General features: G+C 39.6%; 1 protein-coding gene across 3 annotated transcripts in view; it reads left to right on the forward strand.

Annotated features, from left to right (window-relative positions):
• The first annotated feature begins 2,374 nt into the window (after nucleotides 1-2,374).
• The window catches only part of CNOT10 (CCR4-NOT transcription complex subunit 10), an 80,794-nt gene continuing 57,242 nt past the window's right edge, over nucleotides 2,375-25,926 (forward strand). For 2 of the 3 annotated variants that reach the window (XM_004419462.2, XM_087430674.1), the window contains exons 1-2: nucleotides 2,375-2,581; nucleotides 24,710-24,804. In XM_004419462.2, coding sequence (XP_004419519.1) covers nucleotides 2,560-2,581; nucleotides 24,710-24,804 — 117 coding nt within the window. In that variant the 5' untranslated portion in view covers nucleotides 2,375-2,559. Of the gene's footprint in view, nucleotides 2,582-9,858; nucleotides 10,076-24,709; nucleotides 24,805-25,926 lie in introns of those variants that run through there. The other variant, XM_004419461.2, reaches the window with a different exon arrangement.

The following is a 25,926-nucleotide window of genomic DNA, read 5'->3' on the forward strand; positions in this document are numbered from 1 at the left end:
GCTGATGCTGCCCCTTGACCAATGACAACTCTAGACTTGCTTTAATCTTCCTGCCTCCTACATAAAAACTAAGACACTCAATCACTGAATTGCCTGTTTTCTGACCTCATCCAATCCCAAGTTGCTCCCCCACTTCCCCAATCCCTCTTTAAAATCATCCAGCAGAAGCTCAAATTCTATAAGAGTTTCCTCCTAATTCCCTTTTATTGCGAATCTCCTTAGTGCAGAAAGATTAACAGAAAGAACACTTCAGGTATCTTGTTACATGGGCTCTAACATATTCATCAAAAGACATACTAGAATATTCTTATTGGCCTTATTTAATACAGACCAAATACCCAAATACTCCACAATAAAATGAGTATGTAAATAATGGTACGTTCACATAATGGAAGATTAGATAACAACAAGAAACAAACTACAACTTCCCTCAACAACATGGATGAATCTCATGATGTTGGGCAAAAGAAGCTAGAATCTAAAGAAAATATATTGTATGATCCATTTGTACTAAGTTTAAAAACAGGTGAATCTAATGCATGGTGTTAGCCGTCAGCATAGTGATTACCTTGTGGAGGGATAGGAGGACGCCTTGGGGGGAGGGGCTTCTGGATGCAGCTTTGTGTTGTCCTTTCTGGGTGCAAGTTACGTGGATATGTTGAGTCGATGTAAATTCAAAAAACTGTACTTATGATTTGTGCACTTTTCTATGTGTATGTTAATGTGAGTAAAAAAGATTTTTAAAAAATGGGCAACAACGTCAAGCGGACATAGGAGCAAACCTGAAAACGCTCCCAATTAACAAACTGAAACAATTTGAGCAACAAAATAATGTAATATTGGGTTATAATCACAATATAAAATAAATACTATCCATTAGTCCATACTGATACAAATATATGATTGAATAAGTAACTAAATGGGGGAGAAGAGACAAATCTCCCTTAGAGAAGATAATTTCTGTGCATACTCCCCACTGTAGAGCTTAAAACACCTCCCACACACACGCTTGAGTGTGAGCTGCACTTAATGACTCGCTTCCAAAGAGTAGAGAGTGGAGGTTAACTCTGTAGTAGAGAAGCCTGGCAAACACTCCCTGAGCCAGGTGATCAAGGTGAGCATCATCAATGACAAGTCATTTTGATAGCATATACGCTTGATTTGATGTCATGAGAATGGCAAGTCACCTCTGTGGTCTTCCTTCTAAAAACCCATAATCCCAGTCTAACCATGAAAAAATTATTGGACGAACACATGTTGAGATATATTCTTCAGAAATCCTGACCAGTACTCTTCAAAGCTGTCAAACTCATCAAGAACAAGAAAAATCTGAGAAACTATCACCATCAAGAAGAGCCTAGGGGCCCGCCCCTGGCTTAGCGGTTAAGTGCGCGCGCTCTGCTACTGGCAGCCTGGGTTCGGATCCCTGGCGTGCACTGACGCACCGCTTCTCTGGCCATGCTGAGGCGGAGTCCCACATACAGCAACTAGAAGGATGTGCAACTATGACATACAACTATCTGCTGGGGCTTTGGGGAAAAAAGGAGGAGGATTGGCAATAGATGTTAGCTCAGAGCTGGTCTTCCTCAGCAAAAAGAGGAGGATTAGCATGGATGTTAGCTCAGGGCTGATCTTCCTCACAAAAAAAAAGAAAAAAGAAGAGCCTAAAACAACATGATGAATAAATGTGATGTGGTATCGTGGACAGGCTCCTGGAACAGAAAAGCTACATTGAGGGAAAACTGGTGAAATCCAAAAAAAAGTGTTGAGTTTAGTTAATAGTAATGTACCAATCAAAGTGGTTTCTTAGATGTGACAGATGTACATAAAAATTCAACAGTTATTGAAGATGTTCACAACAGAGGAAACTAGGTGAAGAGTATACAGGAACTCTATGTATCATCTTCGCAATTTTTCTGCAAATCTACAACTATTCTAAAATAAAATGTTTTGTTTTTAAACGGGGAACCGCAACAGTGCCTTCTCACAGAGTTGTGACAAATCAGTGAGAGTAAAGGCCAAGTGCAAGACTCAATGCTTAGCACATAAATGTCACGTGTAGTCATTGTGATTTTATGTAAAGTGAGGGACAAAAGCTCTGACACTTTGGTGTAAGCTAACAGCAGCGGCACACAGGTCTCACCCAGCACACGCCCAGTGGCGCGAGTGAGCGCACGTCCGGCCGGGCGCGCGCGCGCACACGCCGCAGGGGGCGGGGCGCAGGGGGGACGCCAGCGTGGGGCGGGGCCAGCCGCAGTTCCCACGCCAGCCGCAGCCCCCGGAAGCAGTGTGTACGGGGACGCTGCCGGGCGGAAGCCGTGTATGGGGGCGGGCAGTGGCGCCGCTCGGGCGGAGACGCTGGTGCTGTTGCTAGACGACGCGGACTAGCCTTCGTCACTTCCTCAGCCCGCCGTCTGCCCACTCCCCAGGCCGGAACCCAGGGGCCCGGAGCCGGGGTGGGCACAGACTCATCCTCCAAGGTCCAGGACAGCGGTCAGCCGGCCAGCGGGAGTCGAGGCCACGCCACCTGCGGGGAAGAACCCAAGCCGAGGCGGGAAGATGGCTGCAGACAAACCTGCAGGTGAGGCTCCCGCACCCCGCGCGCTGGGGCGGCGGGACACGCGGGGAGGGGCAGACCCTGCGCGCTGAGGCGGCGGGGACCCGGGTGGGGAGTAGGAGGGGGGATTCGAGGGCGACTTTAATTCGGACATGCATTTCCCTCCCTCATCCTCTCCCTCGGCCGTCGCTAATATGAGTCTTCGGGCCCCAGATCCGATAGTTTTTTACCCAAGTGCCGCCTTTGCCCCGCTCTCCAGAATATCTCTTGCTTAAAAAGCTTAAATTTGTTTAGACGCTTTACAGACTTTTCGACTTCCCAGCGGGGAAGCCAGAGCAAGCAAAGTTCGTCCCGGAGCACCCCGCTGGCTTAGTGTCCCCTGGCTCAGGCTGGGACTCACCTGGGCTGTTCCTGGCACATCAGCCTACCTCTAGTCGTGTACCTTTGTGAAAACCACTTATTTAAATAAACGTAAAATTGTAAGTGTCTCCCTTCGGTCTGTGCTCTTTAATATCTTGTGTTTAGAACTTATTTCCCCCTAATTCTGCAAGATTAACTGATTTAATCTCGATTTTTGTGTGTGTGTGTGCGCCCCATTTTTTTACTGCCCCATTCTTAGAATCTTTTCCATTAAGTAATATAAAATTCTTTCCTGCCTATTTCTTGGGCGGTCTAGCATATATTTCCTGTAAGAAATTAATGTTTTCTGTGGCATCCAGGTTTTATTGGAAGGAACTTAAGTGACAGGACTGAGAAGTGGTCAAAACTTAGACTTTTTACAGTGAAGTTAATAAAAAAGAGAAAGAAAGAAAGAAAATGTCAGTGTGCTGTAGGTTTTAGTAGGTCCTGATCTCAGTAACTGACAGATGAACTTGATTTGAAATTAAAGTGAGGCAATCCTAATACAGATACAGATGAATAAAGTCGGTAGGGGGTCTCTTCAGTAATCTGCTAAGAAGAAAAATAACAGAAAAGGTTTGGAAAGTGAGGATAATGAAGTATGCTATAGAATTTTAGGTGGGCTGGTCAGGGAAAGCCTCTGGTAAGGTGATATTTGAGCAGACCCCCAATTGAAATGGAGTGAGCAGTGTGGAATGGGGAGGGGAGGTTGGGGAGAACGTTCCAGGCAAAGCATAAGCATGACCTGTCCAAGGCTGGACCAAGGAGATCAACATCTTCCTTCTTAATCTAGGACAGTGTCTCTGTTCCCCGGGTTTACCATTCCTACTTGCTCATAACATTGCATTTACCTGGAATGACCTTTTTAGACCTAAAGCCCATCTAGTTTTCAAGTCTTACCTCAGTCGTAAAGCATTCTTCTGCTTGTTGATTCGTTCATTCACAAAGATTGAGTGCCAAGTGCTGCCTTAGATATTAAAGAAATGGGTATGACACACTCACATTCAGTCTGTTAGAGACAGACCTATTATAGGGGCACTCCCATTTGCTAAGAGCTGTGTAATATGTATAGTAGAAGACTGAGGTCCAGAGTGATGGAGGGCTGTTTCTTTGATTGGTTTAAGTTTATAGGCCATGTTGTAGAAAACTTCCTACCCAGATAATAAAGTTGAATTTGTATTAAGTAGATGAGTGTTTAGTGTGGCTTCCTTGAATCTCTCTGCTCCCCCTCTCCATGCCCATTTCAACTGCTGTGGTTCTGGCCTTTATCTTTTAAGGTGGTCTATTTCACATGAGCAGCCTTCTGATTAGTGTTTGTCTCTTCGTATCCAGTCCATTCTTCTTGCTGCTGCCTTTTCCTTTTACTTCTAAAACACTAATTGGATCATACCATTCCCCTGTCTATAAACTTTCTGATTGTGTACCATCTTTTGTGCATCAGATCCTCACTCTTTAATGTCATTTGTGAGGCTCTTCACAATCTATTTCCAGCTGATGTTTCTATATCAACACATCTAGCTGTTCACAGAAATGACTGTCATGGAAAGCGTTGTGTTCTTTTGAGTGGTAATGCCCTCCTTTCTCTTCTTTATCTGGTGAACACTCTCCTCATTCAAACTATAGTTTATATGCTGCTTCATCTCTGAACTCCTGAGTCCAGGGCCCTTGTCGTGGAGAATCTTGTGGGCTTGTTTTTCATTAGGTAAGAAAAGAGGCTCAGGATTAAGAAAGGATTTAAGAAGGTAAGTGACCTGATCACACTGGCTGTGGTAGAGGGTGGATTTAAGTGAAACAAGACTGGAAGCCAGAGACTAGCTAAGACCAGCTAATGTTGTGATATTAATTTATTCAGTAAATATTCACCAATGGCCTGCTCTGCCAGGCACTACAAACTCTCTGTCCTCAAAGAGCTTATAATGTAGTATGAAAGACAGATAAACGTATAAACAAAATAAGAAATAATCATGGGCCAACCCTGGTGGCCTAGTGGTTAAGTTGGGCACATTCTGGTTCGGTGGCCTGGTTTGGTTCCCCGGTGTGGACCTACACCATTTGTCCGTCAGTGGCCATGCTGTGGCGGTGGCTCATATACAAAAAGAGAAAGATTGGCAGCAGATATTAGCTCAGGGTGAATTTTCCTCAGCAAAAAAAGACAAATAATTATGATTTCAAGTTGTGATAAATATTGTGAAGAAAAGAAAAATGAGGAAGAGGATAGAGGATAACTGGGAGCAAGGACCCTACTTTGAATAGATTGGTTAGAGAAGGAAGGGTTTTCTTAGAGGTGACATTTGAACAGAGACGCTGAAGATAAAGAACCTGCCATGTGGGGGAAGAATGAGCCAGGTGGGAGGAACAGCAAGTATACAGACCCCTTGGAAAATGTTTAAAGACAGCAAGAAGACTCCTTGAATGTAAGTGTCTTGAGGAAAGGCACTTCTGCCTGTCTTAGTCATGCTCTATCTCTAGCACCTAGAGCAATGGCTGGCATACAGGAGGCACTCAGTACATGTTTATTGCTAGTGAGCAAAGGAAGCGTGGCAAGAGATGAAGTCAGAGTTGTGGCCGGGGCCAGCTTGTGTCAGGCCTTGTAGACCGAGGAAGACGTTTGAATTCATTCTAGTGGGAAGCCACAGAGGTTTCAACAAGGGCATGATGTGATCTGATTTATGTTTTAACTGAGCTAGATGAGAATTGATGAAGAGTTAGGAGCATGAGGTTTGAAATCAGACAGCTGGGTTCATCCTAGCTGTACCACTTGATATTGGTGTGACCTTGGGCAAGTTTTAAGAACACTTAAGCCTCAGCTTTCCTGTGTGTAGAATGAGAATGATAATAGTATCTACCTCACAGGGTTGGTAAAGAGTTAAATGAGATCATCTCAGGCCCTGATTTTTGAAATGCTGGCTAGTATTACTTTAGAGTAGTGGTAGAATGGAGAGGAGAGGCAGATGTGAGAAATGTTTAGGGTGTAAAATTGGCAGAATTTGTGACTGCTTAGGTATAGTAAGTGAGCAGAAAGCCTTGCTCTTTGGGAAAAGTTCTTAATTGAGCCTCAGTTTCTTCATTTGTAAAGTGGGGATTCTACTGGTTTTTTATTTATTTCTAATAGCTTTCTAATTTATTTACCTCACAGGGCTGTAGCTTGTGAGCATCAGCTGAGGTAATGTGTACCTTTTAGCTCATATCCTTGTGGAAGCAGAACCCGATTAAGTGGCTGACTTTTTATTTGGGAGCTGCAAGCCCAGGGTAGTGAAAATGAGGGAGAGAAGGAAGGTAAGGCAAAGGAAGATGCAGTACATTACATCCCTGGCAACTGTTTCACCTTGAGCTAGGAGACATAGCAGGCCACTTGCATATGGGACTTTTTTGAAAGGGTTTCGAGGCAAAACTACACTTCAGAGTAGTCCATATGAGAAAGAAAGAAGGGATTATTTATCTGTCCAGCTTCCTCTCATTTCCTGTTTCCAGACCGTCAAGGCTTCACCCCATGGGGAACTAATTTACCTGTGCTTCTGAGTTGTGTGGCTTCTCAGTGACTGATCAGCCAGCAGTTCTCACACCCTGAGTTGTATTTCAAGCAACCCATAAAGGGAGGGATGTCCCAGGGTGGAGGGAACACCACCCAAAGACAGAGATTGAAGGGGCAGTGGAAGGTTCACAAGGTTCATGTCCTTGTATAAAATATAAAAGTCGTGTGAAACCAGTATCATTTTTGACTAAGGAAGTACCAACAATGTTTTAGGATGATTTGTTTGACTTTACTTTTTATGGTTATTTGAAAGGAGAAAGTGGCTGGAATTAGGACACAAAATCCTAGATTTGAATTTATCTGAGAATTTGGACTATGAGCATGGCCGTAGTAGGCTTAATAGGAAAAGGTTGATAACATTATGAATAAGGGAAAGATAGGACTTGATGAGTAATATGAAATCAGGGGAGGGTTACTTAAAGATGGCTTTGGGGGCCAGCCCCATGGCTTAGTGATTAAGTGCGCGGGCTCCGCTACTGGCAGCCTGGGTTCGGAACCCCGGGCGCGCACCAACCACCGCTTGTCCGGCCATGCTGAGGCTGCATCCCACATACAGCAACTAGAAGGATGCGCAACTATGACATACAACTATCTACTGGGGTTTTGGGGAAAAACAAAAAGGAGGAGGATTGGCAATAGATGTTAGCTCAGAGCTGGTCTTCCTCAGCAAAGAGAGGAGGATTAGCATGGATGTTAGCTCAGGGCTGATCTTCCTCACAAAAAAAAAAAAAAAAAAGATGGCTTTGAAATTTTGAGCCAGGATGACCATAAAAATGGTAGGAAGTACAAATGGGAAAGTTTTAAGCCAAGGCTATTTTTATTTTATTTAAAACACCCAAAACTGATTATTATTATTAAGTGTATACGGTAAAAAGTATTAAGTCCTCTATCACCCCTACCCAGTCTCACTCTCTAGGTAACCAGTACTGAATTGTGTGTTCTTCTAGACTTCTTCTAGGCCTACCCAAGCTCACATTGACTTAAAAATGTATATGTGCAGATGAGGAAATAAACTATGCAATACTGTCCTGCCATCCACTTTTCTCAGGGTCTGGTTAGGAATCTGTGCATATTTGATATTTTTTCAACTTTTTATTGCAAATGATTTCAGACATCCAAAAAATTGAAAAAATAAAAGGAATATCCATATACCCACCACCTAGATCAACAGTTGTTACATTTTGTCATATTTACTTCCTCTGTCTCTAGCTACAGCTTTTCTAAATAAATTATAGACATCATGACACTTTATCTCTAAATATTTCACCATGCATTTCTTAAAAATAAGGACATTCACCTGTAACCACAATACCATTATTGTACTTCAGAAGATTAATATTTTTATACTATATTGAATATCTCCAGTTGTCCCAAAAATGTTATTTAAAGCTGTAAGGAAGCTGTGCTTTTCAAACTGAGATCCAGTCAAGGTTCATACATTGTATTTTGTTATGTTTCTTGAGTCTCTTAATTCCCAGTGTCGCCTGGTTATTTTTTGAAGAGACTAAGTCACTTCTCTTGTAGAATATCCCACTGGATTCATCTGATTATTTCTTCCTTGTATCCTTTAATTAGTTCCTTATTTCCTGTATTTTCTGTGAACTGAAAGTTGTTTCTAAGGGCCTGATTAGATTTAACATATTTGCAAGATACTTTGTAGCTGTTGCTGTATACTTTATATAAAAAGTGCATAATGTCAGTTTGTCCACTATTAGTGATGCTAAATTTGATCAGTTTGTTAAGGTGGTGAGAGGAACATCTTTTTCCATTTGCAATTAGAAGTAATCTGTGGGGTAATTGGCATTATGTAAGCATTCCAACATTGATGATCATTGCCTTAATCAGTTATGTCTTTGAGAGTTGCAAAATGGTACTTCTCCTAGTTCTATTACTGTCTACATTTATTAGTTAGTTTCTGTAAAGAATAGCTGTCCCTTATCAACTGGGAATGAACTGTGATTCTTCCCAGAAAGGCGTGTTAAAACTTAATTCATCCTTTTCATTTACTAGTTTTCACAATAAAAAGTTGATGTAATAGTGACCCACATTTGATATTTTAAGTGTTTTTAATGTTTAAGAATTGAGAGTAATTTATTGGTCTTTTGATTCTAATTTGAAATGTATAATTGAGTGAATAATTTTTTTTTTTTTTTTTTTTTTTTTAAGATTTTATTTATTTTTTCCCCCCAAAGCCCAGTAGATAGCTGTGTGTCATAGCTGCACATCCTTCTAGTTGCTGTATGTGGGACGCGGCCTCAGCATGGCCGGAGAAGCAGCGCGTCGGTGCGCGCCCGGGATCCGAACCCGGGTCGCCAGCAGTGGAGCGCGCTCACTTAACCACCAAGCCACGGGGCCGGCCCGAATTGAGTGAATAATTGATTTATACTTGTGAACTTAAGTTGAAAGCTTGCTATATTGATATCATTGCATAGACATTAAAGAGTTCCTGAGTCACTATTTTCATCAGTTTAATTTTTTAGATTTATAAATTACTTAAGTTCTCAGAAAATTTTGTCTTTTTAGATCAAACAGTTGTACTTAAAATTAAATATATTATTTAAAGCAGTTAAAATTATATGTTTGAAGGTGTTTAACTTTGTAAATGAGATCAAACATTCATTGCAGCCCTTTAAAATTAAAACTCCAAATAGAATAAGATGTCTAAGTTGAATGTAAAAGTTTGAGGAAAATCTAGGCTTTTTGAATTTGTAACATTAATAAATCAAGTATTAATATTTGAAAACTAGAGTAAATCTCTTTTCTATGCATAAAAACTACTCTCAGATATGAAAATAAAAATACTCATGGGCAGTGGTAGTGTCCTGCTTTGCCTGTCTTCCCCAAAGCATGCTGATATTCTTGATTTTTGATATTCTTTTCCTTTATTTTTGTAGTGCTGGACAGGGTGCTCAAGTCTGTAGCATTGCTGGTCATGTGTTATTTCTCTGAGCTGTGTAGAAATTAGCCATTTTATGTAGGGTTTTGATCAAGTCAAATAAACTTGTTCATTGGTAGAAAACCATATGTGTGAAGCTTAGGTGTGTGAACCTTAGCTATATGGTGACTTTGGTGCTTTATTTTTCTTGGAAATGGCGTCCTTCTTTTTTTAAACTTTCCTTCATAAAGGCATTAATACTGTTTTGTGAGTGTGGCAGATCTCCTTAGGCCTTAACATTCCTTTTTTCTTTGGAAAAAACTTCTTTTGGAGCTATATTTTGACAAGCGTAGCTTATATGGAAGACCTTCCTCCAATCAGATTTGCATTGTTAACATTCTATATTGGAATGTGTCTGTGCTTTCGGTTAACTGACGTTTTTCAGTTTTGAAAAAGCAGTGTGTTTCTTTTCTAATTAGTTCAAACCTAAAGGCAGTTGTTTGGTTCGAAATGAAGCCTTTTAGCTTAAAGAGTGTCAAGGTTTGTGCACCAAAGAGCTCTGTACGCCTAGAAGGTCAGTCGTGTTCATTAGGCCAGAGCAGAAGGAAAGTCCAGCTTATGGATGAACGCTCACATACTCTTTCAGTTGGCAATGGAGACTACTTTTGGACAAATAAAGACACGTTGTGGGATTATGTGCAGACTCTTTCTGGTAAGAAGTCAGCAGTTACAAAAAATGTATGTTTGTAAAACATTTTAAAAACTGATTACAAAAATAATACCCATTCTTTGCAGAAAACTTGAGAAGTGTAGACAGATAAAATAAAAATAGTAATCCCATTGGAGTTTTTTTTTTTAAAGCTTCTCTTGATGTAAAAGAACATAGGTAAAATAATGGTTGGTTAACATGTAAAAGGCTGTTTGTTGAGCTCAGTTCTCTGAAATGTCTATAGAAAAGGGAACTTCAGAGTCTCTTGTCAGCCTTAGAGTCTAGCTTATTTATTTATTTATTTATTTATTTATATATATTTGTCTTGTCTTCTCTCCTTTCCTGGAAGATTGTAGGAGACTTTTACTGTTCCTAGAGGATAACAATGGAAAGGAGAAGCTTAAACTCTTTAATGCCTTGCTGAATTGTTGGGTGTTTCCCTCTACCTTGTATTTAAATCACTGTTTCACAGTTGGGCCCAGAAGTCCCATTAAAGAATGTCATCTAATCTAGAGAGGGTATATTTTGAAAAAAGCTATGGAGATATCTTGATGGCAAACTAACAATTTTTGGTATTTGGTTTAAGTTTAGTGTTCTTCCTTATGAGGGAAGATAAATTTTGTAAACACTTTAGGTTTCCTAAAATTTTTTTTTTTTTGGTGAGGAAGATTCACTCTGAGCTAACATCCGTTGCCAGTCTTCCGCTTTTTGCTTGACAAAGATTAGCCCTGAGCTAACATCTCTGCCAGTCTTCCTCTATTTTGTATGTGGATCACTGCCACAGCATGGCTGATGAATGGTGTAGGTCTGCACCTGAGATCCAAAGCCACGAACCCGGGCCGCCGAAGCAGAATGCACCAGACTTAACCAATATGCCAAGGCCCAGTCCCTGCTAAAATTTTTAAAGTATTATGTTCATTGTTAAAATTTTATGATGAATAATATACATGGAATTGAGAGTTCTGCTTCAGTATAAACCCATACTTTGCTTTCTGGGGTCCTGAAATCTGGTGTCCTGTTTTTACACATTTTAAAGTAACTGGTCATACCTAATACATAGACACAAGCACAGGGAAAGAGGCAAAATGAGGAGGCAAAGGAATACATTCCAAGTAAGGGAACAGGACAAAACCTCAGAAAAGGAACTAAGTGAAACAGAAATGAGCAACCTACCCGACAGAGAGTTCAAACAAAGAGTGTTAAGGATGCTCACTGATCTGGGGAGAAGAACAGATGAACTCAGTGAGAATGTCAACAAAGAAATGGAAGATATAAAAAAGAACCAATCAGAAATGAAGAATACAATACTGGAAATGAAAAATTCACTAGAGGGACTCAAAAGCAGAGTAGAGGATACAGAAGAATGGATCTGCAAGCTGGAGGAAGGACTAGAAGAAATTACCCAAGCTGAACAGGTAAAAGAGAAAAGAATTAAAAAGAGTGAGGACAGTCTAAGGGACCTATGGGACAACATCAAGCGCACTAACATCCGTGTTATAGGTGTCCCGGAAGGAGAAGAGCGAGACAAAGGGGCAGAGAATCTATTTCAAGAAATAATAGATGAGAACTTCCCTAACCTAAGGAAGGAAACAGACATCCAGGTACAGGAAGCACAGAGAGCCCCAAACAAGATAAACCCAAAGAGGCCCACACCAAGACACATCATAATCAAAATGTCCAGAATTAAAGATAAAGAGAGAATCCTAAAAGCCGCAAGAGAAAGACAAGTTACATACAAAGGAAACCCCATAAGGCTATCAGCTTACTTCTCGGCAGAAAGCCTACAGGCTAGAAGAGAGTGGCACGATATATTTAAAGTGCTAAAAGGAAACAACTTACAGCCAAGAATACTCTACCCAGCAAGGTTATCATTCAAAATGGAAGGAGAGATCAAAAATTTCCCAGACAAGCAAAAATTAAAGGAGTTTGTCACCAAGAAACCAGTGCTACAAGAAATGTTAAAGGGACTGATTTAAGGGGAAAAGAAAAGACCACAAATAGGAAAAATTCTCTATTTCCATGATAAGAGGGTAATGGATACAAATGCACAAAAAAGAGGTTAGATATGATATCAAAAACATAAAATGAGGGAGGAAGGGAGTTAAAGAGTGGAGCTTTCAGACAGAGGTCAAACTAAAGAGACCATCAATTCTGTATGGAAGGAGCAAGGAACAGAGAAGGACTACTAAAACACTGAGAAAAAAAAAAGTTAAAAAATGGCAGTAAGTACATGCTTATCAATAGCTACTTTAAAGGTCTATGGACTAAATGCTCCAATTAAAAGGCATAGGGTGGCTGATTGGATAAAACAACAAGACCCATATATATGCTGCATACAAGAGGCACACTTCAGACCTAAAGACACTCACAAACTGAAAGTGTAGGAATGGAAAAAGATACTCCATGCAAATGGCAATGAAAAGAAAGCTGGGGTAGCAGTATTCATATCAGACAAAATAGACTTTAAAACAAAAACTGTAATAAGAGACAAGGGCATTACATAATGATCAAGGGAACAATCCAATAAGAGGATATAACACTCGTAAATATCTATGCACCCAATGTAGGTGCCCCTAAATATATAAAGCTATTATTAACAGACGTAAGAAGAGAAATAGACAGTAACACGATAATAGTAGGGGACTTGAACACTCCACTTACACCAACAGATAGATCATCCAAACAGAAGATCAATAAGGAAACATTGGTCTTAAATGACACACTAGAACAGATGGACCTAGTAGATATATACAGAGCATTCCATCCAAAAACCGAAGAATACATGTTCTTTTCAAATGCACATAGAACGTTCTCCAGGATTGATCACATATTAGGCCACAAAACAAGTCTCCATAAATTTAAGAAGATTGAAATAATACCAAGCATCTTTTCTGACCACAGTGGTATGAAACTAGAAATCAACTACAGGAAGAAAATCAGAAAAGCCACAAATACGTGGAGATGAAACAAAATGCTACTGAACAATGACTGGGTCAACGAAGAAATCAAAGAAGAAATCAAAAAATACCTGGAGACAAATGAACATGAAAATACGACATGCCAGAATTTGTGGGATACAGCAAAAGTGGTTCTAAGAGGGAAGTTTATAGCAATACAGGCCTATCTCAACAAACAAGAAAAATCTCAAATAAACAATCTAACATTGCACCTAAAGGAGCTGGAAAAAGAAGAACAAACAAAACCCAAAATCAGTAGAAGAAGGGAAATAATAAAAATCAGAGCAGAAATAAATGAAATAGAGACTTAACAATAGAAAAAATTAATAAAACCAAGAGCTGGTTCTTTGAAAATACAAACAAAATTGACAAACCTTTAGCTAGACTCACCAAGAAAAAAAGAGAGAAGGCACAAATAAGTAAAATCAGAAATGAAAGAGGAGAAATTACAACAGACACCTCAGAAATACAAAAGATTATAAGAGAATACTATGAAAAGCTATATGCCAACCAATTCGACAATCTGGAAGAAATGGATAAATTGTTAGAATCATACAACCTTCCAAAACTGGATCAAGAAGAAGTAGAGAATTTGAATAGACCAATCACCAGTAAGGAGATCGAAACAGTAATCAAAAACCTCCCCAAAAATAAAAGTCCAGGACCAGACGGCTTCCCTGGTGAATTCTACCAAACATTCAAAGAAGACTTAATACCTATCCTTCTCAAACTCTTCCAAAAAATTGAGGAGTGGGGGAAGCTCCCTAACTCATTCTACGAAGCTGACATTACCCTGATACCAAAACCAGACAAGGACAACACAAAAAAAGAAAATTACAAGCCAATATCACTGATGAACATCGATGCAAAAATCCTCAACAAAATACTAGCAAATCGCATACAACAATATGTTAAAAAGATTATACACCATGATCAAGTGGGATTTATTCCAGGTATGCAGGGATGGTTCAACATTCGCAAATCAATCAACGTAATACACCACGTTAATAAAATGAAGAATAAAAATCACATGATCATATCAATAGATGCAGAGAAAGCATTTAACAAGATACAGCATCCATTTATGATAAAAATTCTGAATAAAATGGGTATAGAAGGAAAGTACTGCAACATAATAAAGGCCATATATGACAAACCCACAGCTTATATCATCCTCAATGGTGACAGACTGAAAGCTATTCCTCTAAGAACAGGAACCAGACAAGGATGCCCACTGTCACCACTCCTGTTTAACATAGTACTGAAAGTCCTAGCCAGAGCAATCAGGCAAGAAAAAGAAATAATGGGCCGGCCCTGTGGCTTAGCGGTTAAGTGCGCGCGCTCCGCTGCCGGTGGCCTGGGTTCGGATCCTGGGCGCGCACTGACGCACCACTTCTCCGGCCATGCTGAGGCCGCGTCCCACATACAGCAACTAGAAGGATGTGCAGCTATGACATACAACCATCTACTGTGGCTTTTGGGGCAAAAATAAATAAATAAAAACTGAAAAAAAAAATAAATAAAAAGGATCCAAATTGGAAACAAAGAAGTAAAACTCTCACTATTTGCAGATGACATGATTTTATAAATAGAAAACCCTAAAGAATCCACCAAAAAACTTTTAGAAGTAATAAACGAATACGGTAAAGTTACAGGATACAAAATCAACATACAAAAATCAGTTGCATTTCTATACACTAACAACGAAGTAGCAGAAAGAGAAATTAAGAATACAATCCCATTTACAATTGTAACAAAAAGAATAAAATACCTAGGAATAAACTTAACCAAAGAGGTGAAAGATCTGTACATGGAAAACTATAAAACATTTCTGAAAGAAATTGAAGAAGACACAAATGGAAAGATATTCCATGCTCTTGGATTGGAAGAATTAACATAGTTAAGATGTCCAGACTTCCTAAAGCAATCTATAGATTCAATGCAATCCCTATCAAAGTTCCAACAACATTTTTCACAGAAATAGAACAAAGAATCCTAAAATTTATATGGAACAACAAAAGACCCCAAATAGCTAAAGGAATCCTGAGAAAAAAGAACAAAGCTGGAGGTATCACACTCCCTGATTTCAAAATATACTACGAAGCTGTAGTGACCAAAACAGCATGGTACTGGCACAAAAACAGACACACAGATCAATGGAATAGAATCGAAAGCCCAGAAATAAACCCACACATCTGTGGACAGCTAATCTTTGACAAAGAAATCAAGAACATACAATGGAAAAAAGAAAGTCTCTTCAACAAATGGTGTTGGGAAAACTGGATAGCCACATGCAAAAAAATGAAAGTAGACCTTACACCATACACAAAAATTAACTCCAAATGGATTAAAGACTTGAATGTAAGACCTGAAACTATGAAACTTCTAGAAGAAAACATAGGCAGTACGCTCTTCGACATTGGTCTTAGCAACATATTTTCAAGCACCATGTCTGACTGGGCAAGAGAAACAATAGAAAAAATAAACGAATGGGACTACATCAAACTAAAAAGCTTCTGCACAGCAAAGAAAACCATCAACAAAACGAAAAGACAACCTAACAATTGGGAGAAGATATTTGCAAACCATACATCTAATAAGGGCTTAATCTCCAAAATATATAAAGAACTCATGCATCTCAACAACAAAAAAACTAACAACCCAATTAAAAAATGGGCAAAAGACCTGAACAGACATTTCTCCAAAGAAGATATACAGATGGCCAACAGATAGATGAACAGATGTTCAAAATCATTAACTATCAGGGAAATGCAAATCAAAACTACAATGAGATATCACCTCACGCCCATCAGAATGGCTATAATTAACAAGACAGGAAACAACATGTGTTGGAGAGGATGTGGAGAGAAGGGAACTCTCATACACTGCTGGTGGGAGTGCAAACTGGTGCAGCCACTATGGAAAACAGTATGGCGATTCCTCAAAAAAGCAAGGCTAGAACTCCCATATGATCAAGCTATTCCACTGCTGGGTATTTATCCAAAGAACTTGAAAACACCGATGCGTAAAGATACGTGCACCTCTGTGTTCATTGCAGCGTTATTCACAATAGCCAAGACTTGGAAGCAACCTAAGTGCCCATCAAGGGACAAATGGATAAAGAAGATGTGGTATGTATACACAATGGAATACTACTCAGCCATAAGAAACGATGAAATCTAGCCATTTGTGACAACATGGATGGACATTGAGGGTATTATGCAAAGTGAAATAAGTCAGAGGGAGAAGGTCAAATACCGTATGATTTCCTTCATTAAGTAGTAAATAATAACAACAATAAACAAACACATGGAGACAGAGATTGGATTGGTGGTTACCAGGGGGAAGGGAGTAGGGAGGAGGGCGAAAGGGATAATTCGGCACATGTGTGTGGTGATGGGTTGTAATTAGTATTTGGGTGGTGAACATGATGTAATCTATGCAGAAATAGAAGTATAATGATGTACACCTGAAATTTATACAATGTTATAAACCAATGTTACTGCAATAAACAAAAAATTAAAAAAAAATAATAAACTGGTCGTACTGTTATTGTGCGTCTGAAAGTTTTGCAAAACAGATGTATTGTGTAAACAGTTGAGTTAACAATAACTCATTGTTACTGGCTTTCTAAAGAAAAAGCAGTTTAACCGTGTCCTTTTAAACTAGTAAACTTTCCCCATTAGACTATTAGATTTTCCTTCTCTCTGTAGGAATCAATTCTTACTTATCTGTATGCTGAAGTGGAAATGAAATACTAATTTATCTGCTAATTTTAATTATCAGAAGTAACACTTCTAATGAACCCAAATAGCAGGATGTCTTTTGTAGGGCAGATCTAAGTCTTAGATAAGTTCACTTAAGCACAAGTTATAGTTTGTTCTTGGTGTAAGTGGTGATTCTCAAAAGAGTGTGCGATCTAATAGGGATTTCACAGTGATCTAAGGAGCTGTTCCATAGTCAAGTCACACTAAATCTGGTTTCATTGTTAATTTGTGTGTTTAAAGTGCAGAAAGAAGTATATTTAAAAAAAAACTGCAAGAATCCTTAGTTCTGTCAAAAGGAAAGGGAGAAGGGAGGTAATATTCATTTAGCATCTCCAAGCTTAGGGTTAGGTGGCCAAGGGGAGACCAGACTGAAGATGTGACTAATTCCAAGACTTGTGCTGTTTTCATTATACCTTGTAGCCTTCTTGAGAGAGAGAAGTTGGGAGTCTTTACTGACTGCTGACACGTGCCAGGCCAGAGCTTCCCAGAGTCAGCTCTGCTGAGGACTGGTTCTTTGAAATGCTCCTGGAATATAGGTTTCTAGGCAGTTATCAAAAAATGCGCTCATCTTAAGTGTACCTAAAATTTAGTGAATGCTCACACTCCCAAGCACCCCATATGTCTCTTGCAGTCAGTAGACTCCTGAGAGTAACACTTAGCTGACTTCTAAAACGTCGTATTAGTTTTAGGCAGGCATTTAAAAATAAAACTTTCAAAAAACTAATCCATACTCACTATAAAAATTTAAACAAGAGGAATATGAAGGAAAGTAAGATCTCTCCCTCCTCCATCCCACTCCCTAGAGGTACCACTAAGAGTTTGATGTATATCCTTCGAAACTTTATTCTGTGCGTATTCAGAAATACACATCTGTGTATATATTTTTTCAAAACATCGGGTTTGGTTATATAAAACTGTTTGCAATCTGTTTCTTTTGTTTAACAAGATGTAGATATTTTTCATGTTGAGGCATGCAGGTGCAACTTTTTAACAATTGCTTAGTGTGCCAATGTATTCCTATACCTTGATTTAGTTGAGTCTCTTAACTGAAGGATATTTAAGTTATTTTTGGACATTCACTATTATAAACAGCGCTGCAGTGAGCATCTCTGTGTATTTGAACATGTGTATTTGTAGGGTGTATGCCTAGAAGTGGGGTTGTTTGGTGAAAGGCTTTGTACATAGATAGGTATTGCCAGTTACTTTCCAGGAGATTGTACCGGTTTATACTCACACCCAACAGGGTTTCTTCATCCACCCAAGCTAGTTATTATCAGAAATCTTTACAACCTGATTGCTGATAATTATATTGTTTTCATTTATATTTATTTAATAATGAGATGGACGGGCCGGCCCTGTGGCTTGGTGGTTAAGTGCGCGCGCTGCAATGCTGGTGGCCCGGGTTCGGATCCCGGGTGCGCATCGAGGCACCACTTCTCCATCCATCCTGAGGCCGAGTCCCACATACAGCAACTAGAAGGATGTGCAGCTATGACATACAACTATCTACTGGGGCTTTGGAGGGAAAAAATAAAATAAATAAAATCTTTAAAAAAAAATAATAATAATAATAATGAGATGGAACTTCATTTCATGTTAGTAAACCAATTTAAATTTACTCTTCTTTGAACAAGTGTCTGGTGTTTGAGGAAAGATATGAAGGACAGTGGCAGTGAGGCTGCCCTTGGTGAAGAGGGCAGAAGGCTATTGATGATAAAGGAACTTTGTTTATCTAGGCAACTCTTGGAAAGCTGTTGGGGAGGGGTGTCACACTTCCCCACTGTCCAGGAAAGGGGACTTATGATGGATGAGATGTGGAAAGGAGCTATTATGAAAGGCAAAAATCTGGGGCAGAATACTAGGATAACATTATGCCAGCTCTAGCTCCAACCCAAGTCCTTCTTGGCAGACCTATGGGAGAAGGGAAAAGTGGAAAGGAGACAGTGAGCAGAGGAGCCCTATGACTGGCGTGCTTCTCAACAACTTTCTTTTTTTTTTGGTGAGGAGATCAGCCCTGTGCTAACATCTGCCAGCCCTCCTCTTTTTTTTTGCTGAGGAAGACTGGCCCTGGGCTAACGTCCGTGCCCATCTTCCTCCAGTCTATATGGGACGCTGCCACAGCATGGCTTGCCAAGCAGTGTGTCGGTGCGCGCCCAGGATCTGAACCGGCGAACCCTGGGCTGCCACAGTAGAGCGCGCGCACTTAACTGCCTGCACCACTGGGCCGGCCCTCAATGACTTTCTTGAATGTAGGAAGGCTAAGAAGGAAGGTGGTTTGACATGGTGGAAGGACACCAGCTTTGAGTTCAAAATTCACCTTTGATGCTTCTTGAGTGATCTAGGGCAAGTTATTTAACCTTAACATCTGTCTTGCAAGTTGTAATGATTAGTGGTAATTTATATAAAGCTCCTGGTGTAAGGGGTGGCATATAACTAAATGTCTGATGTTGATTATTATTACCAATAGCAAACTGAGTGTCTGGCTGCTCCTGGGGACAATAAACAAGACATCCAAATATCTCTTGCTTTCCTGTGAAGGGTATTTTGCGTTAATATAAACAAAGGCCAAGGGGCCGGCCCCATGGCTTAACGGTTAAGTGCACGCGCTCCACTGCTGGCGGCCCGGGTTCGGATCCCGGGCGCACACTGACTCACCGCTTCTCTGGCCATGCTGAGGCTGCGTCCCACGTACAGCAACTAGAAGGATGTGCAGCTATGACATACAACTATCTACTGGGGCTTTGGGGGGGAAAAAATAAATAAATAAAATCTTAAAAAAAAACAACAACTGTGTATTGGATCAAAAAACTAAATAACACCTCAAAAGTAATTAACACAGAATGACATGATACAAGGTTTGTTGCTGTAAGTTTTTAAAAAAAAAAAAAAACAAAAAACAAAGGCCAGAAGACTAGGGAGCTTGACACCAGTGAATGTCCAGAGCCCTGTCACCCTGAAGATGGGAGTGGTGAGCTCCAAGGAGGTAACTGGCCACAGTGAGTGGTCCAGGCGTGGCATTTGAGGAGAGGATGCTGAACAGAGGAACTGGAAACGCTAATTCCTCTATAAGGGAGGAGTCTCTGAACTGGGTGGTCCTTTCTCTTAGACCAAAGAGAGCAACCTGAAAAGGGGGAGGAAAGGAGCTGGGGACTCTGCAGACCCTTAAGGCTACCCTTCCCCTTCCAATCCTAGACCCAGTACTGAGGAGAAGGTTCCCTGGGGACAACGCAGTGTGGTTCTCAGGTGATTGGGAGTGAAATCTGCTAGAGTTTGAGGCTGGCTCTGTAACTTACTAACTTTGTGACCTTGGCCAAAGTTCTTACCACTCTGTGTTTCAGTCTATTCAGCTACAGAATGAGAGGACCCGCCTGAGGACTGATTTGAAGATTAAGTGAGTTAATCCATTTGAAGTGCTTAGAACATGCCTAACACATAGTAAGCACTCAATGAATGTTAGCTGCTATTGTTGTTGCTGTTACAATTAGAAATTGCAGGTAGTATAGGATGGGGAAGCAGATATCTTAAGCTAGAACCTGGCATAGTAGAGGATGGAAGGAATGATGGTTGTTTCAAAGCTGCAAGCAGTTATCATTTGTAGCCCTCTTCCCTCAGGACTTCCCATGCCTGACTCCTCCTCATTTAGGTCCAGCCTCACCTCCTACACCCACCCCTCTCTCTCACAGCCCCCTGTTATTGTCATAGCATTATTCAGATCTGGAATTGTGTATTTGCATACTATCTTCCCAAGGAGTCTCTTGAGTTTCACAAGTGCTGGAACCTTGTCTCTGTGGTTCACATTTGTATCCCTAGCACTTGGAACAATGCTTGATCCATAGTGGTCTCTCAGCTATTTATTCATTGAATGAATGGCCTGAATTTATTATATACAAGCCAACCTATCACAGTTAAAAAAATAACTCCTGGGGGGCCAGCCCCATGGCGTAGTGGTTAAGTTCAGCATGTTCTGCTTTGGCGGCCCGGGTTTGCAGGTTCAGATCCCAGGCGGATCTACACCACTCGTCAGCCATGCTGTGGTGGCCACTCACATACAAAATAGAGGAAGATTGGCACAGATGTTAGCTCAGGGCTGATCTTCCTCAAGCAAAAAAAGAGAAGATTGGCAACAGATGTTAGCTCAGGGCGAATCTTCCTCAGAAAAAAAACAAAAAATAATTCCCGGGCAAGTGTTGTGTGTCTCTGTGTGCCCAATGTTAAAGAGTGAACAGTGTCTTCTGGGCAACTTGGGTGATGGTGGTAGGTATAGGAATTATTGAGTAGTAAATTTGGGGGACAAGATGGTCCATCATTTCTCCCCATATGGAGATTTTTCTTCCATTGCTACCTTAGTTGGATTTGAGTGTTGCTTTGTAAACAAACATATCAGTTTCTTTATAGAAGCTTGTTTAGGCTTACTGCATTTCTGGGTTGGAAGGGACCATAAAAGCCATCTAATACAGACCCTCATTTTAGTAAATAGGGAAACTGCCATTTGCCCCAGTTCCACTTCTGTATCATTTAATTTCACAAGTGGCACTAGAGCCTTAGTGTTCTTATTTCAAGTCCAAATACTGTCTCCACCTCCCTGTGCTACCTGCCTCCCAGCTATATGTTGAAAGTAATAGAATCTGTGCTACTGTGCCACATATTGGGGGCTTACTCTGCCAGATAGATGCCAATTACTTTACACGTATTCTTATTAAAGCCTCCCAATAACTCTAAAAAGGATTTTCTTATCCCCATTTTGCAGCTGGGTTCAAGCTTTGGAAGTCTTTAAATTCCAGGCTGAGGCAACAGTTCTATCTGAAAAAAATTGCCTGTATAAATAAGAAGTTCAAATATCATGAGACTTTGAAATTCTTCTTTATTCCGAGTCATAAGCAGTGACATCACCTTCACAATCCTATGTTTGCCACCCATGGCATCTCATTTATGCACTGGTCGTATTTCTTTTTATTGGTATTTCTGTTAATGATGCCTTGAGCTTTTGTTGGTGAATAAAACCAAGAAACAGAATATTCTTTGGGAGATATAGAAATATAAAAGGTACCTTTTTAAAACAAAAGGCAGATTTTTTTTTAAAATTTTTGTGAGGAAGATCGTCCCTGAGCTAATATCCGATGCCAGTCCTCCTCTTTTTTTTGCTGAGGAAGACCAGTCTAACATCCATGCCCATCTTCCTCTACTTTACATGGGACGCTGCCACAGCATGGCTTGACAAGCGATGCGTTGGTGCGTGCCCGGGATCCGACCCTGTGAACCCCGGGCTGCTGAAGCAGAGCGTGGGCACTTAACCGCTACACTACTGGGCTGGCCCCAACAGGCAGATTTTTTAAACAAAATTAAAATATTAACATTAAAAACAATTAATATTCACATCATCTATATAATATTCTTGCCATAAATGTTAAACTGAATGTAATTTAGGAAACAAGCAGATAAATCCAGAATGTGATACATTCTACAAGGTAATTAACTTAGACTCTGTAAGTTTTTAAAAAAATCAGTGACTCGATAAGCAAAAAAATGATGAGGAGGTGTTCTGGAGTCAAAGAAACTAAAGCTACTTAACAACAAAGGGAAATGTGTGAGCCTTGATTGGTTCCTGGATTGGGAAAGAAAAACAAAGCTATAAAACATTTCCTAGAACAATTAGGGAAATTTGAATGGAAATTAATAGACTATTTGTTAGATGATATTATTGAATTATTGTTACTTTTCTTAGTGATCGTTTTATTTTGGTTCTGTAGGAGAATGTCCTTAATCTTAGGAGAGGCATGCTGAAGTATTTAGGAGTTTAGTGCCATATTACTTTCAAATGATTCAGCGAAAAGTATCTATAAATAGCAAGAGAGAAAACAAATGTGGCAAAATGTTAAAAAATTATGAATCTCCATTTATATAACATTCTTGAAATGACAGAATTATTGAAATGGTGAAGAAATTACTGGTTGCTGGGGGTAGGGAGGCAGGAAGGAAGAATGGGTGTGGCTATAAAAGTATAAGAGGAAGGATCTTTGTGTTGATGGAAATGTGTTTCTTGACCATATCGTTGTCAGTATCCTGGTTGTGATATTTTACTACAGTTTTACAAGGTGTTACCATTGGGGGAAACTGGGTAACGGATAGGAGGGATCTCGCTGTATTTCTTACAACTGCATATGAATCTACAATTATCTTAGAATAAAAAGCTTAATGTAAAAAAAAGTAAATCTAGGTGAAGACAATATGGGTGTTCATTGTATATTCTTTCAGCTTTTCTGTGGGTATGAAAATTTTCAAAATTGCAAGTTGGGGGAGGGGATTGGAGAATAAAAAGATCCAGAAAATTTATAGAAAAGTAGATTGGTGGTTTTTTAAAATCAAAAGAAAATTTTCTAAGTGGGAAAAATATTTGTAAATCGTAGAAGAAAAGAGTTTCTAAAGACTATTAAGTACAACTTGTATTTTGAGATCAGTACCTCAGGGAAAAGCAAGAAATGTGGTGGTTAATTTGATGTTAAATAAAGTTAAAATAATCCATAACGTTATGGCTAGCTATACCTTCTCAAGACACCGTCACTTCCCCCCTCCCTGCCCTTCCCATTCCCAAAGTCTTTATTATTATTATGGCATTGAATAAAGGTAAAAGGGGCTGAAAGATTTTGAAACCTGTTTAAACACAGATTTAAAGGACTTACCAGTTTTTACAGTGCCTTGGTGCATTAGATGCTGCGTTTAACAGCTCTGTAGATTTGGTTGCCTGGAAGTATTTATTCTTATTAACTTCTATAACTTACTTTGTTGCTCTTCTTTCCTTTAAAAGAAGTTAAAAGCTCAGGTCTGTTTCTCTATATAGAATGGGAACTATGTTTTTAAATCATTCTAATTATGTTTAAGGCTACTACTATGTAATTTACAGACAAAGGATTGAAGTTTGTGAGAACTCAGTAAGTACCAGAGTGTGATTTCATGATTTAGGTTCCTGTCACTCATCTGACATCAAGACTTCAAATCCCAAGAAAAAGAAAATGGAGGAAAGGTTCCTGCGAGCCCCTCCCCTACAAAAATCATCTGTCACAATATAGACTGGGCTTAGTCTAGAAAGATTCATTGTGAACAAGAAGAGATGAGATAATTTGACTGCAGTTGTGCCTACACATTTTGGGATCGATGATGATTCTTCTTTAGTGAAAGATAAAGTATTGAAGCATTTGTCAGAGCAATTAAAAGTGTTGTACTTGAGTGGTTTTAGACTTGGTTCAGCTGAGATTTTTTTTTACATTTATTTTGGAATTCTGTTTTCGCTAAAAAAACAAAAAGTCTAATTTTTAAAATAGTAAATTGTGGGGCAGGAATCATTAATCTTAGAATGTATATGGACACTTAATCATGTTAAGGAAGCTTTTCAAATGTGTTAATCTTGGCTTTTGGATTTCTAAGCCTATGAAAGCATTTTTTGCTTGGAAATTAACTGAGTTCTTATTAGTTTAGCTTTCTAATTGTTAAGTGTTAGTATGTTCCAACTGGATTATAAACTTCTTGAAGGCATTGTACATGTATTTATAATCTTGTGTCTCCAGGACCTGGCATAGTTTCTTGAATATGTGGGACTTTTGGTGTATTGCTGGAGGGCAATCTCATATTTTTAAGAGAGCACAGCCTTCTCAGCCCGAATTACCTGATGGACAGAGCTGTAATCCTTACATAAGTGATGGTGGGTTTTCATTGTGCCTGACCGCGGCCAAGGGACACATTTCTTCTTTAAGTTCTCAGAGGAGTGGCTTCTTACTCACTTTTAACACTAATTAGCCATTGTAGTTGAGAGAACTCTAACTTTGGCAGCTTCATTAGGAAGAAGATAATTAAGAAAACTGGGGACACATTCACTGCACAGCTCATGTTTCTAAAAAACTGTAAAACCTCTGTGTTTGCAGATCAGGGAGCAGAGAAACATGAGGGGACAGGTCAGTCCTCTGGGATCACTGATCAAGAGAAGGAGTTGTCCACCAATGCTTTCCAAGCTTTCACGGTAAGAAATGGTTCTCTTAATCTGCTCCATTTTTAGGATCTGTCAAGTATGAATCTTTTTTTTGCTGGGAAAAATTTGCCCTGAGCTGACATCTGTTGCCAATCGTCCTCTCTCTCTCTCTTTTTTTTACCCCCAAAGCCCCAGTACATAGTTGAATATTCTAGTTGTAAGTCCTGCTGGTTCTTCTATGTGAGCCACTGCCACAGCATGGCTACTGATAGACAAGTGGTGTGGTTCCACGCCCGGGAACCAAACCCAGGCTGCCGAAGCAGAGCACACCAAACTTTAACCACTAGGCCATCAGGGCTGGCTCAAAACTTGAACTTTTCTGAAATTTGACAATATGAAAGAAGACCTCATTTGATTATCAGGTTATGTACATGTAAGCAGAAGAACTCGATACTTGGGTATTCAAAGTATATTTGCAGTAGCCTCCTCTTATCCATGATTTGGATTTCCACAGTTTCAGTTACCTGCAGTCAACCATGGTCCAAAAATATTAAATGGAAAATTCCAGAAATAAACAATTCATAAGTTTCAAATTATGCATTGTTCTGAGTAGCGTGATGAAATTTTGCATAGTCCCACCCAGGATGTAAATCATCCCTTTGTCCATCATATCCATCCTGTATATACTATCCACCCGTTAGTTACTTAGTAGTCGTCTTGGTTATCAGATTGACTGTCACAGTGTCGCAGTGCTTGTGTTCAAGTAACCCCTTATCATACTTAATAATGGCCCCAAAGTGCAATAGTAATGATGCTGGCAGTTTGGATATGCCAAAGAGAGTTTATTGTTGTTAATCTCTTACTATGCCTAATTTATAAATTAAACTTTATCACAGGTATGTATGTATAGGAAAAAACATAGTATCTGTAGGGTTTGGTACTATCTGCGGTTTCAGGCATCCACTGGGGGTCTTGAAATTAATCCCTGTGGATAAGGAGGGACTACTGTACTAGAAATTAAAATTTGGAGTAATTAATCGTATTACCTTTCTTGGCTAGCCTCATCTATTATACCCTACTAGCAATATATATTGCGCTATATATATATATTTATATATTTATATATATATATTATGTTGTTATGTATATATTATATATAGGTATATTATATAC

The sequence above is a fragment of the Ceratotherium simum genome, chromosome 5, assembly GCF_057802395.1.
Source record: "Ceratotherium simum simum isolate JZ-2026a chromosome 5, ASM5780239v1, whole genome shotgun sequence".
Classification (NCBI taxonomy): Eukaryota; Metazoa; Chordata; class Mammalia; order Perissodactyla; family Rhinocerotidae; genus Ceratotherium; species Ceratotherium simum.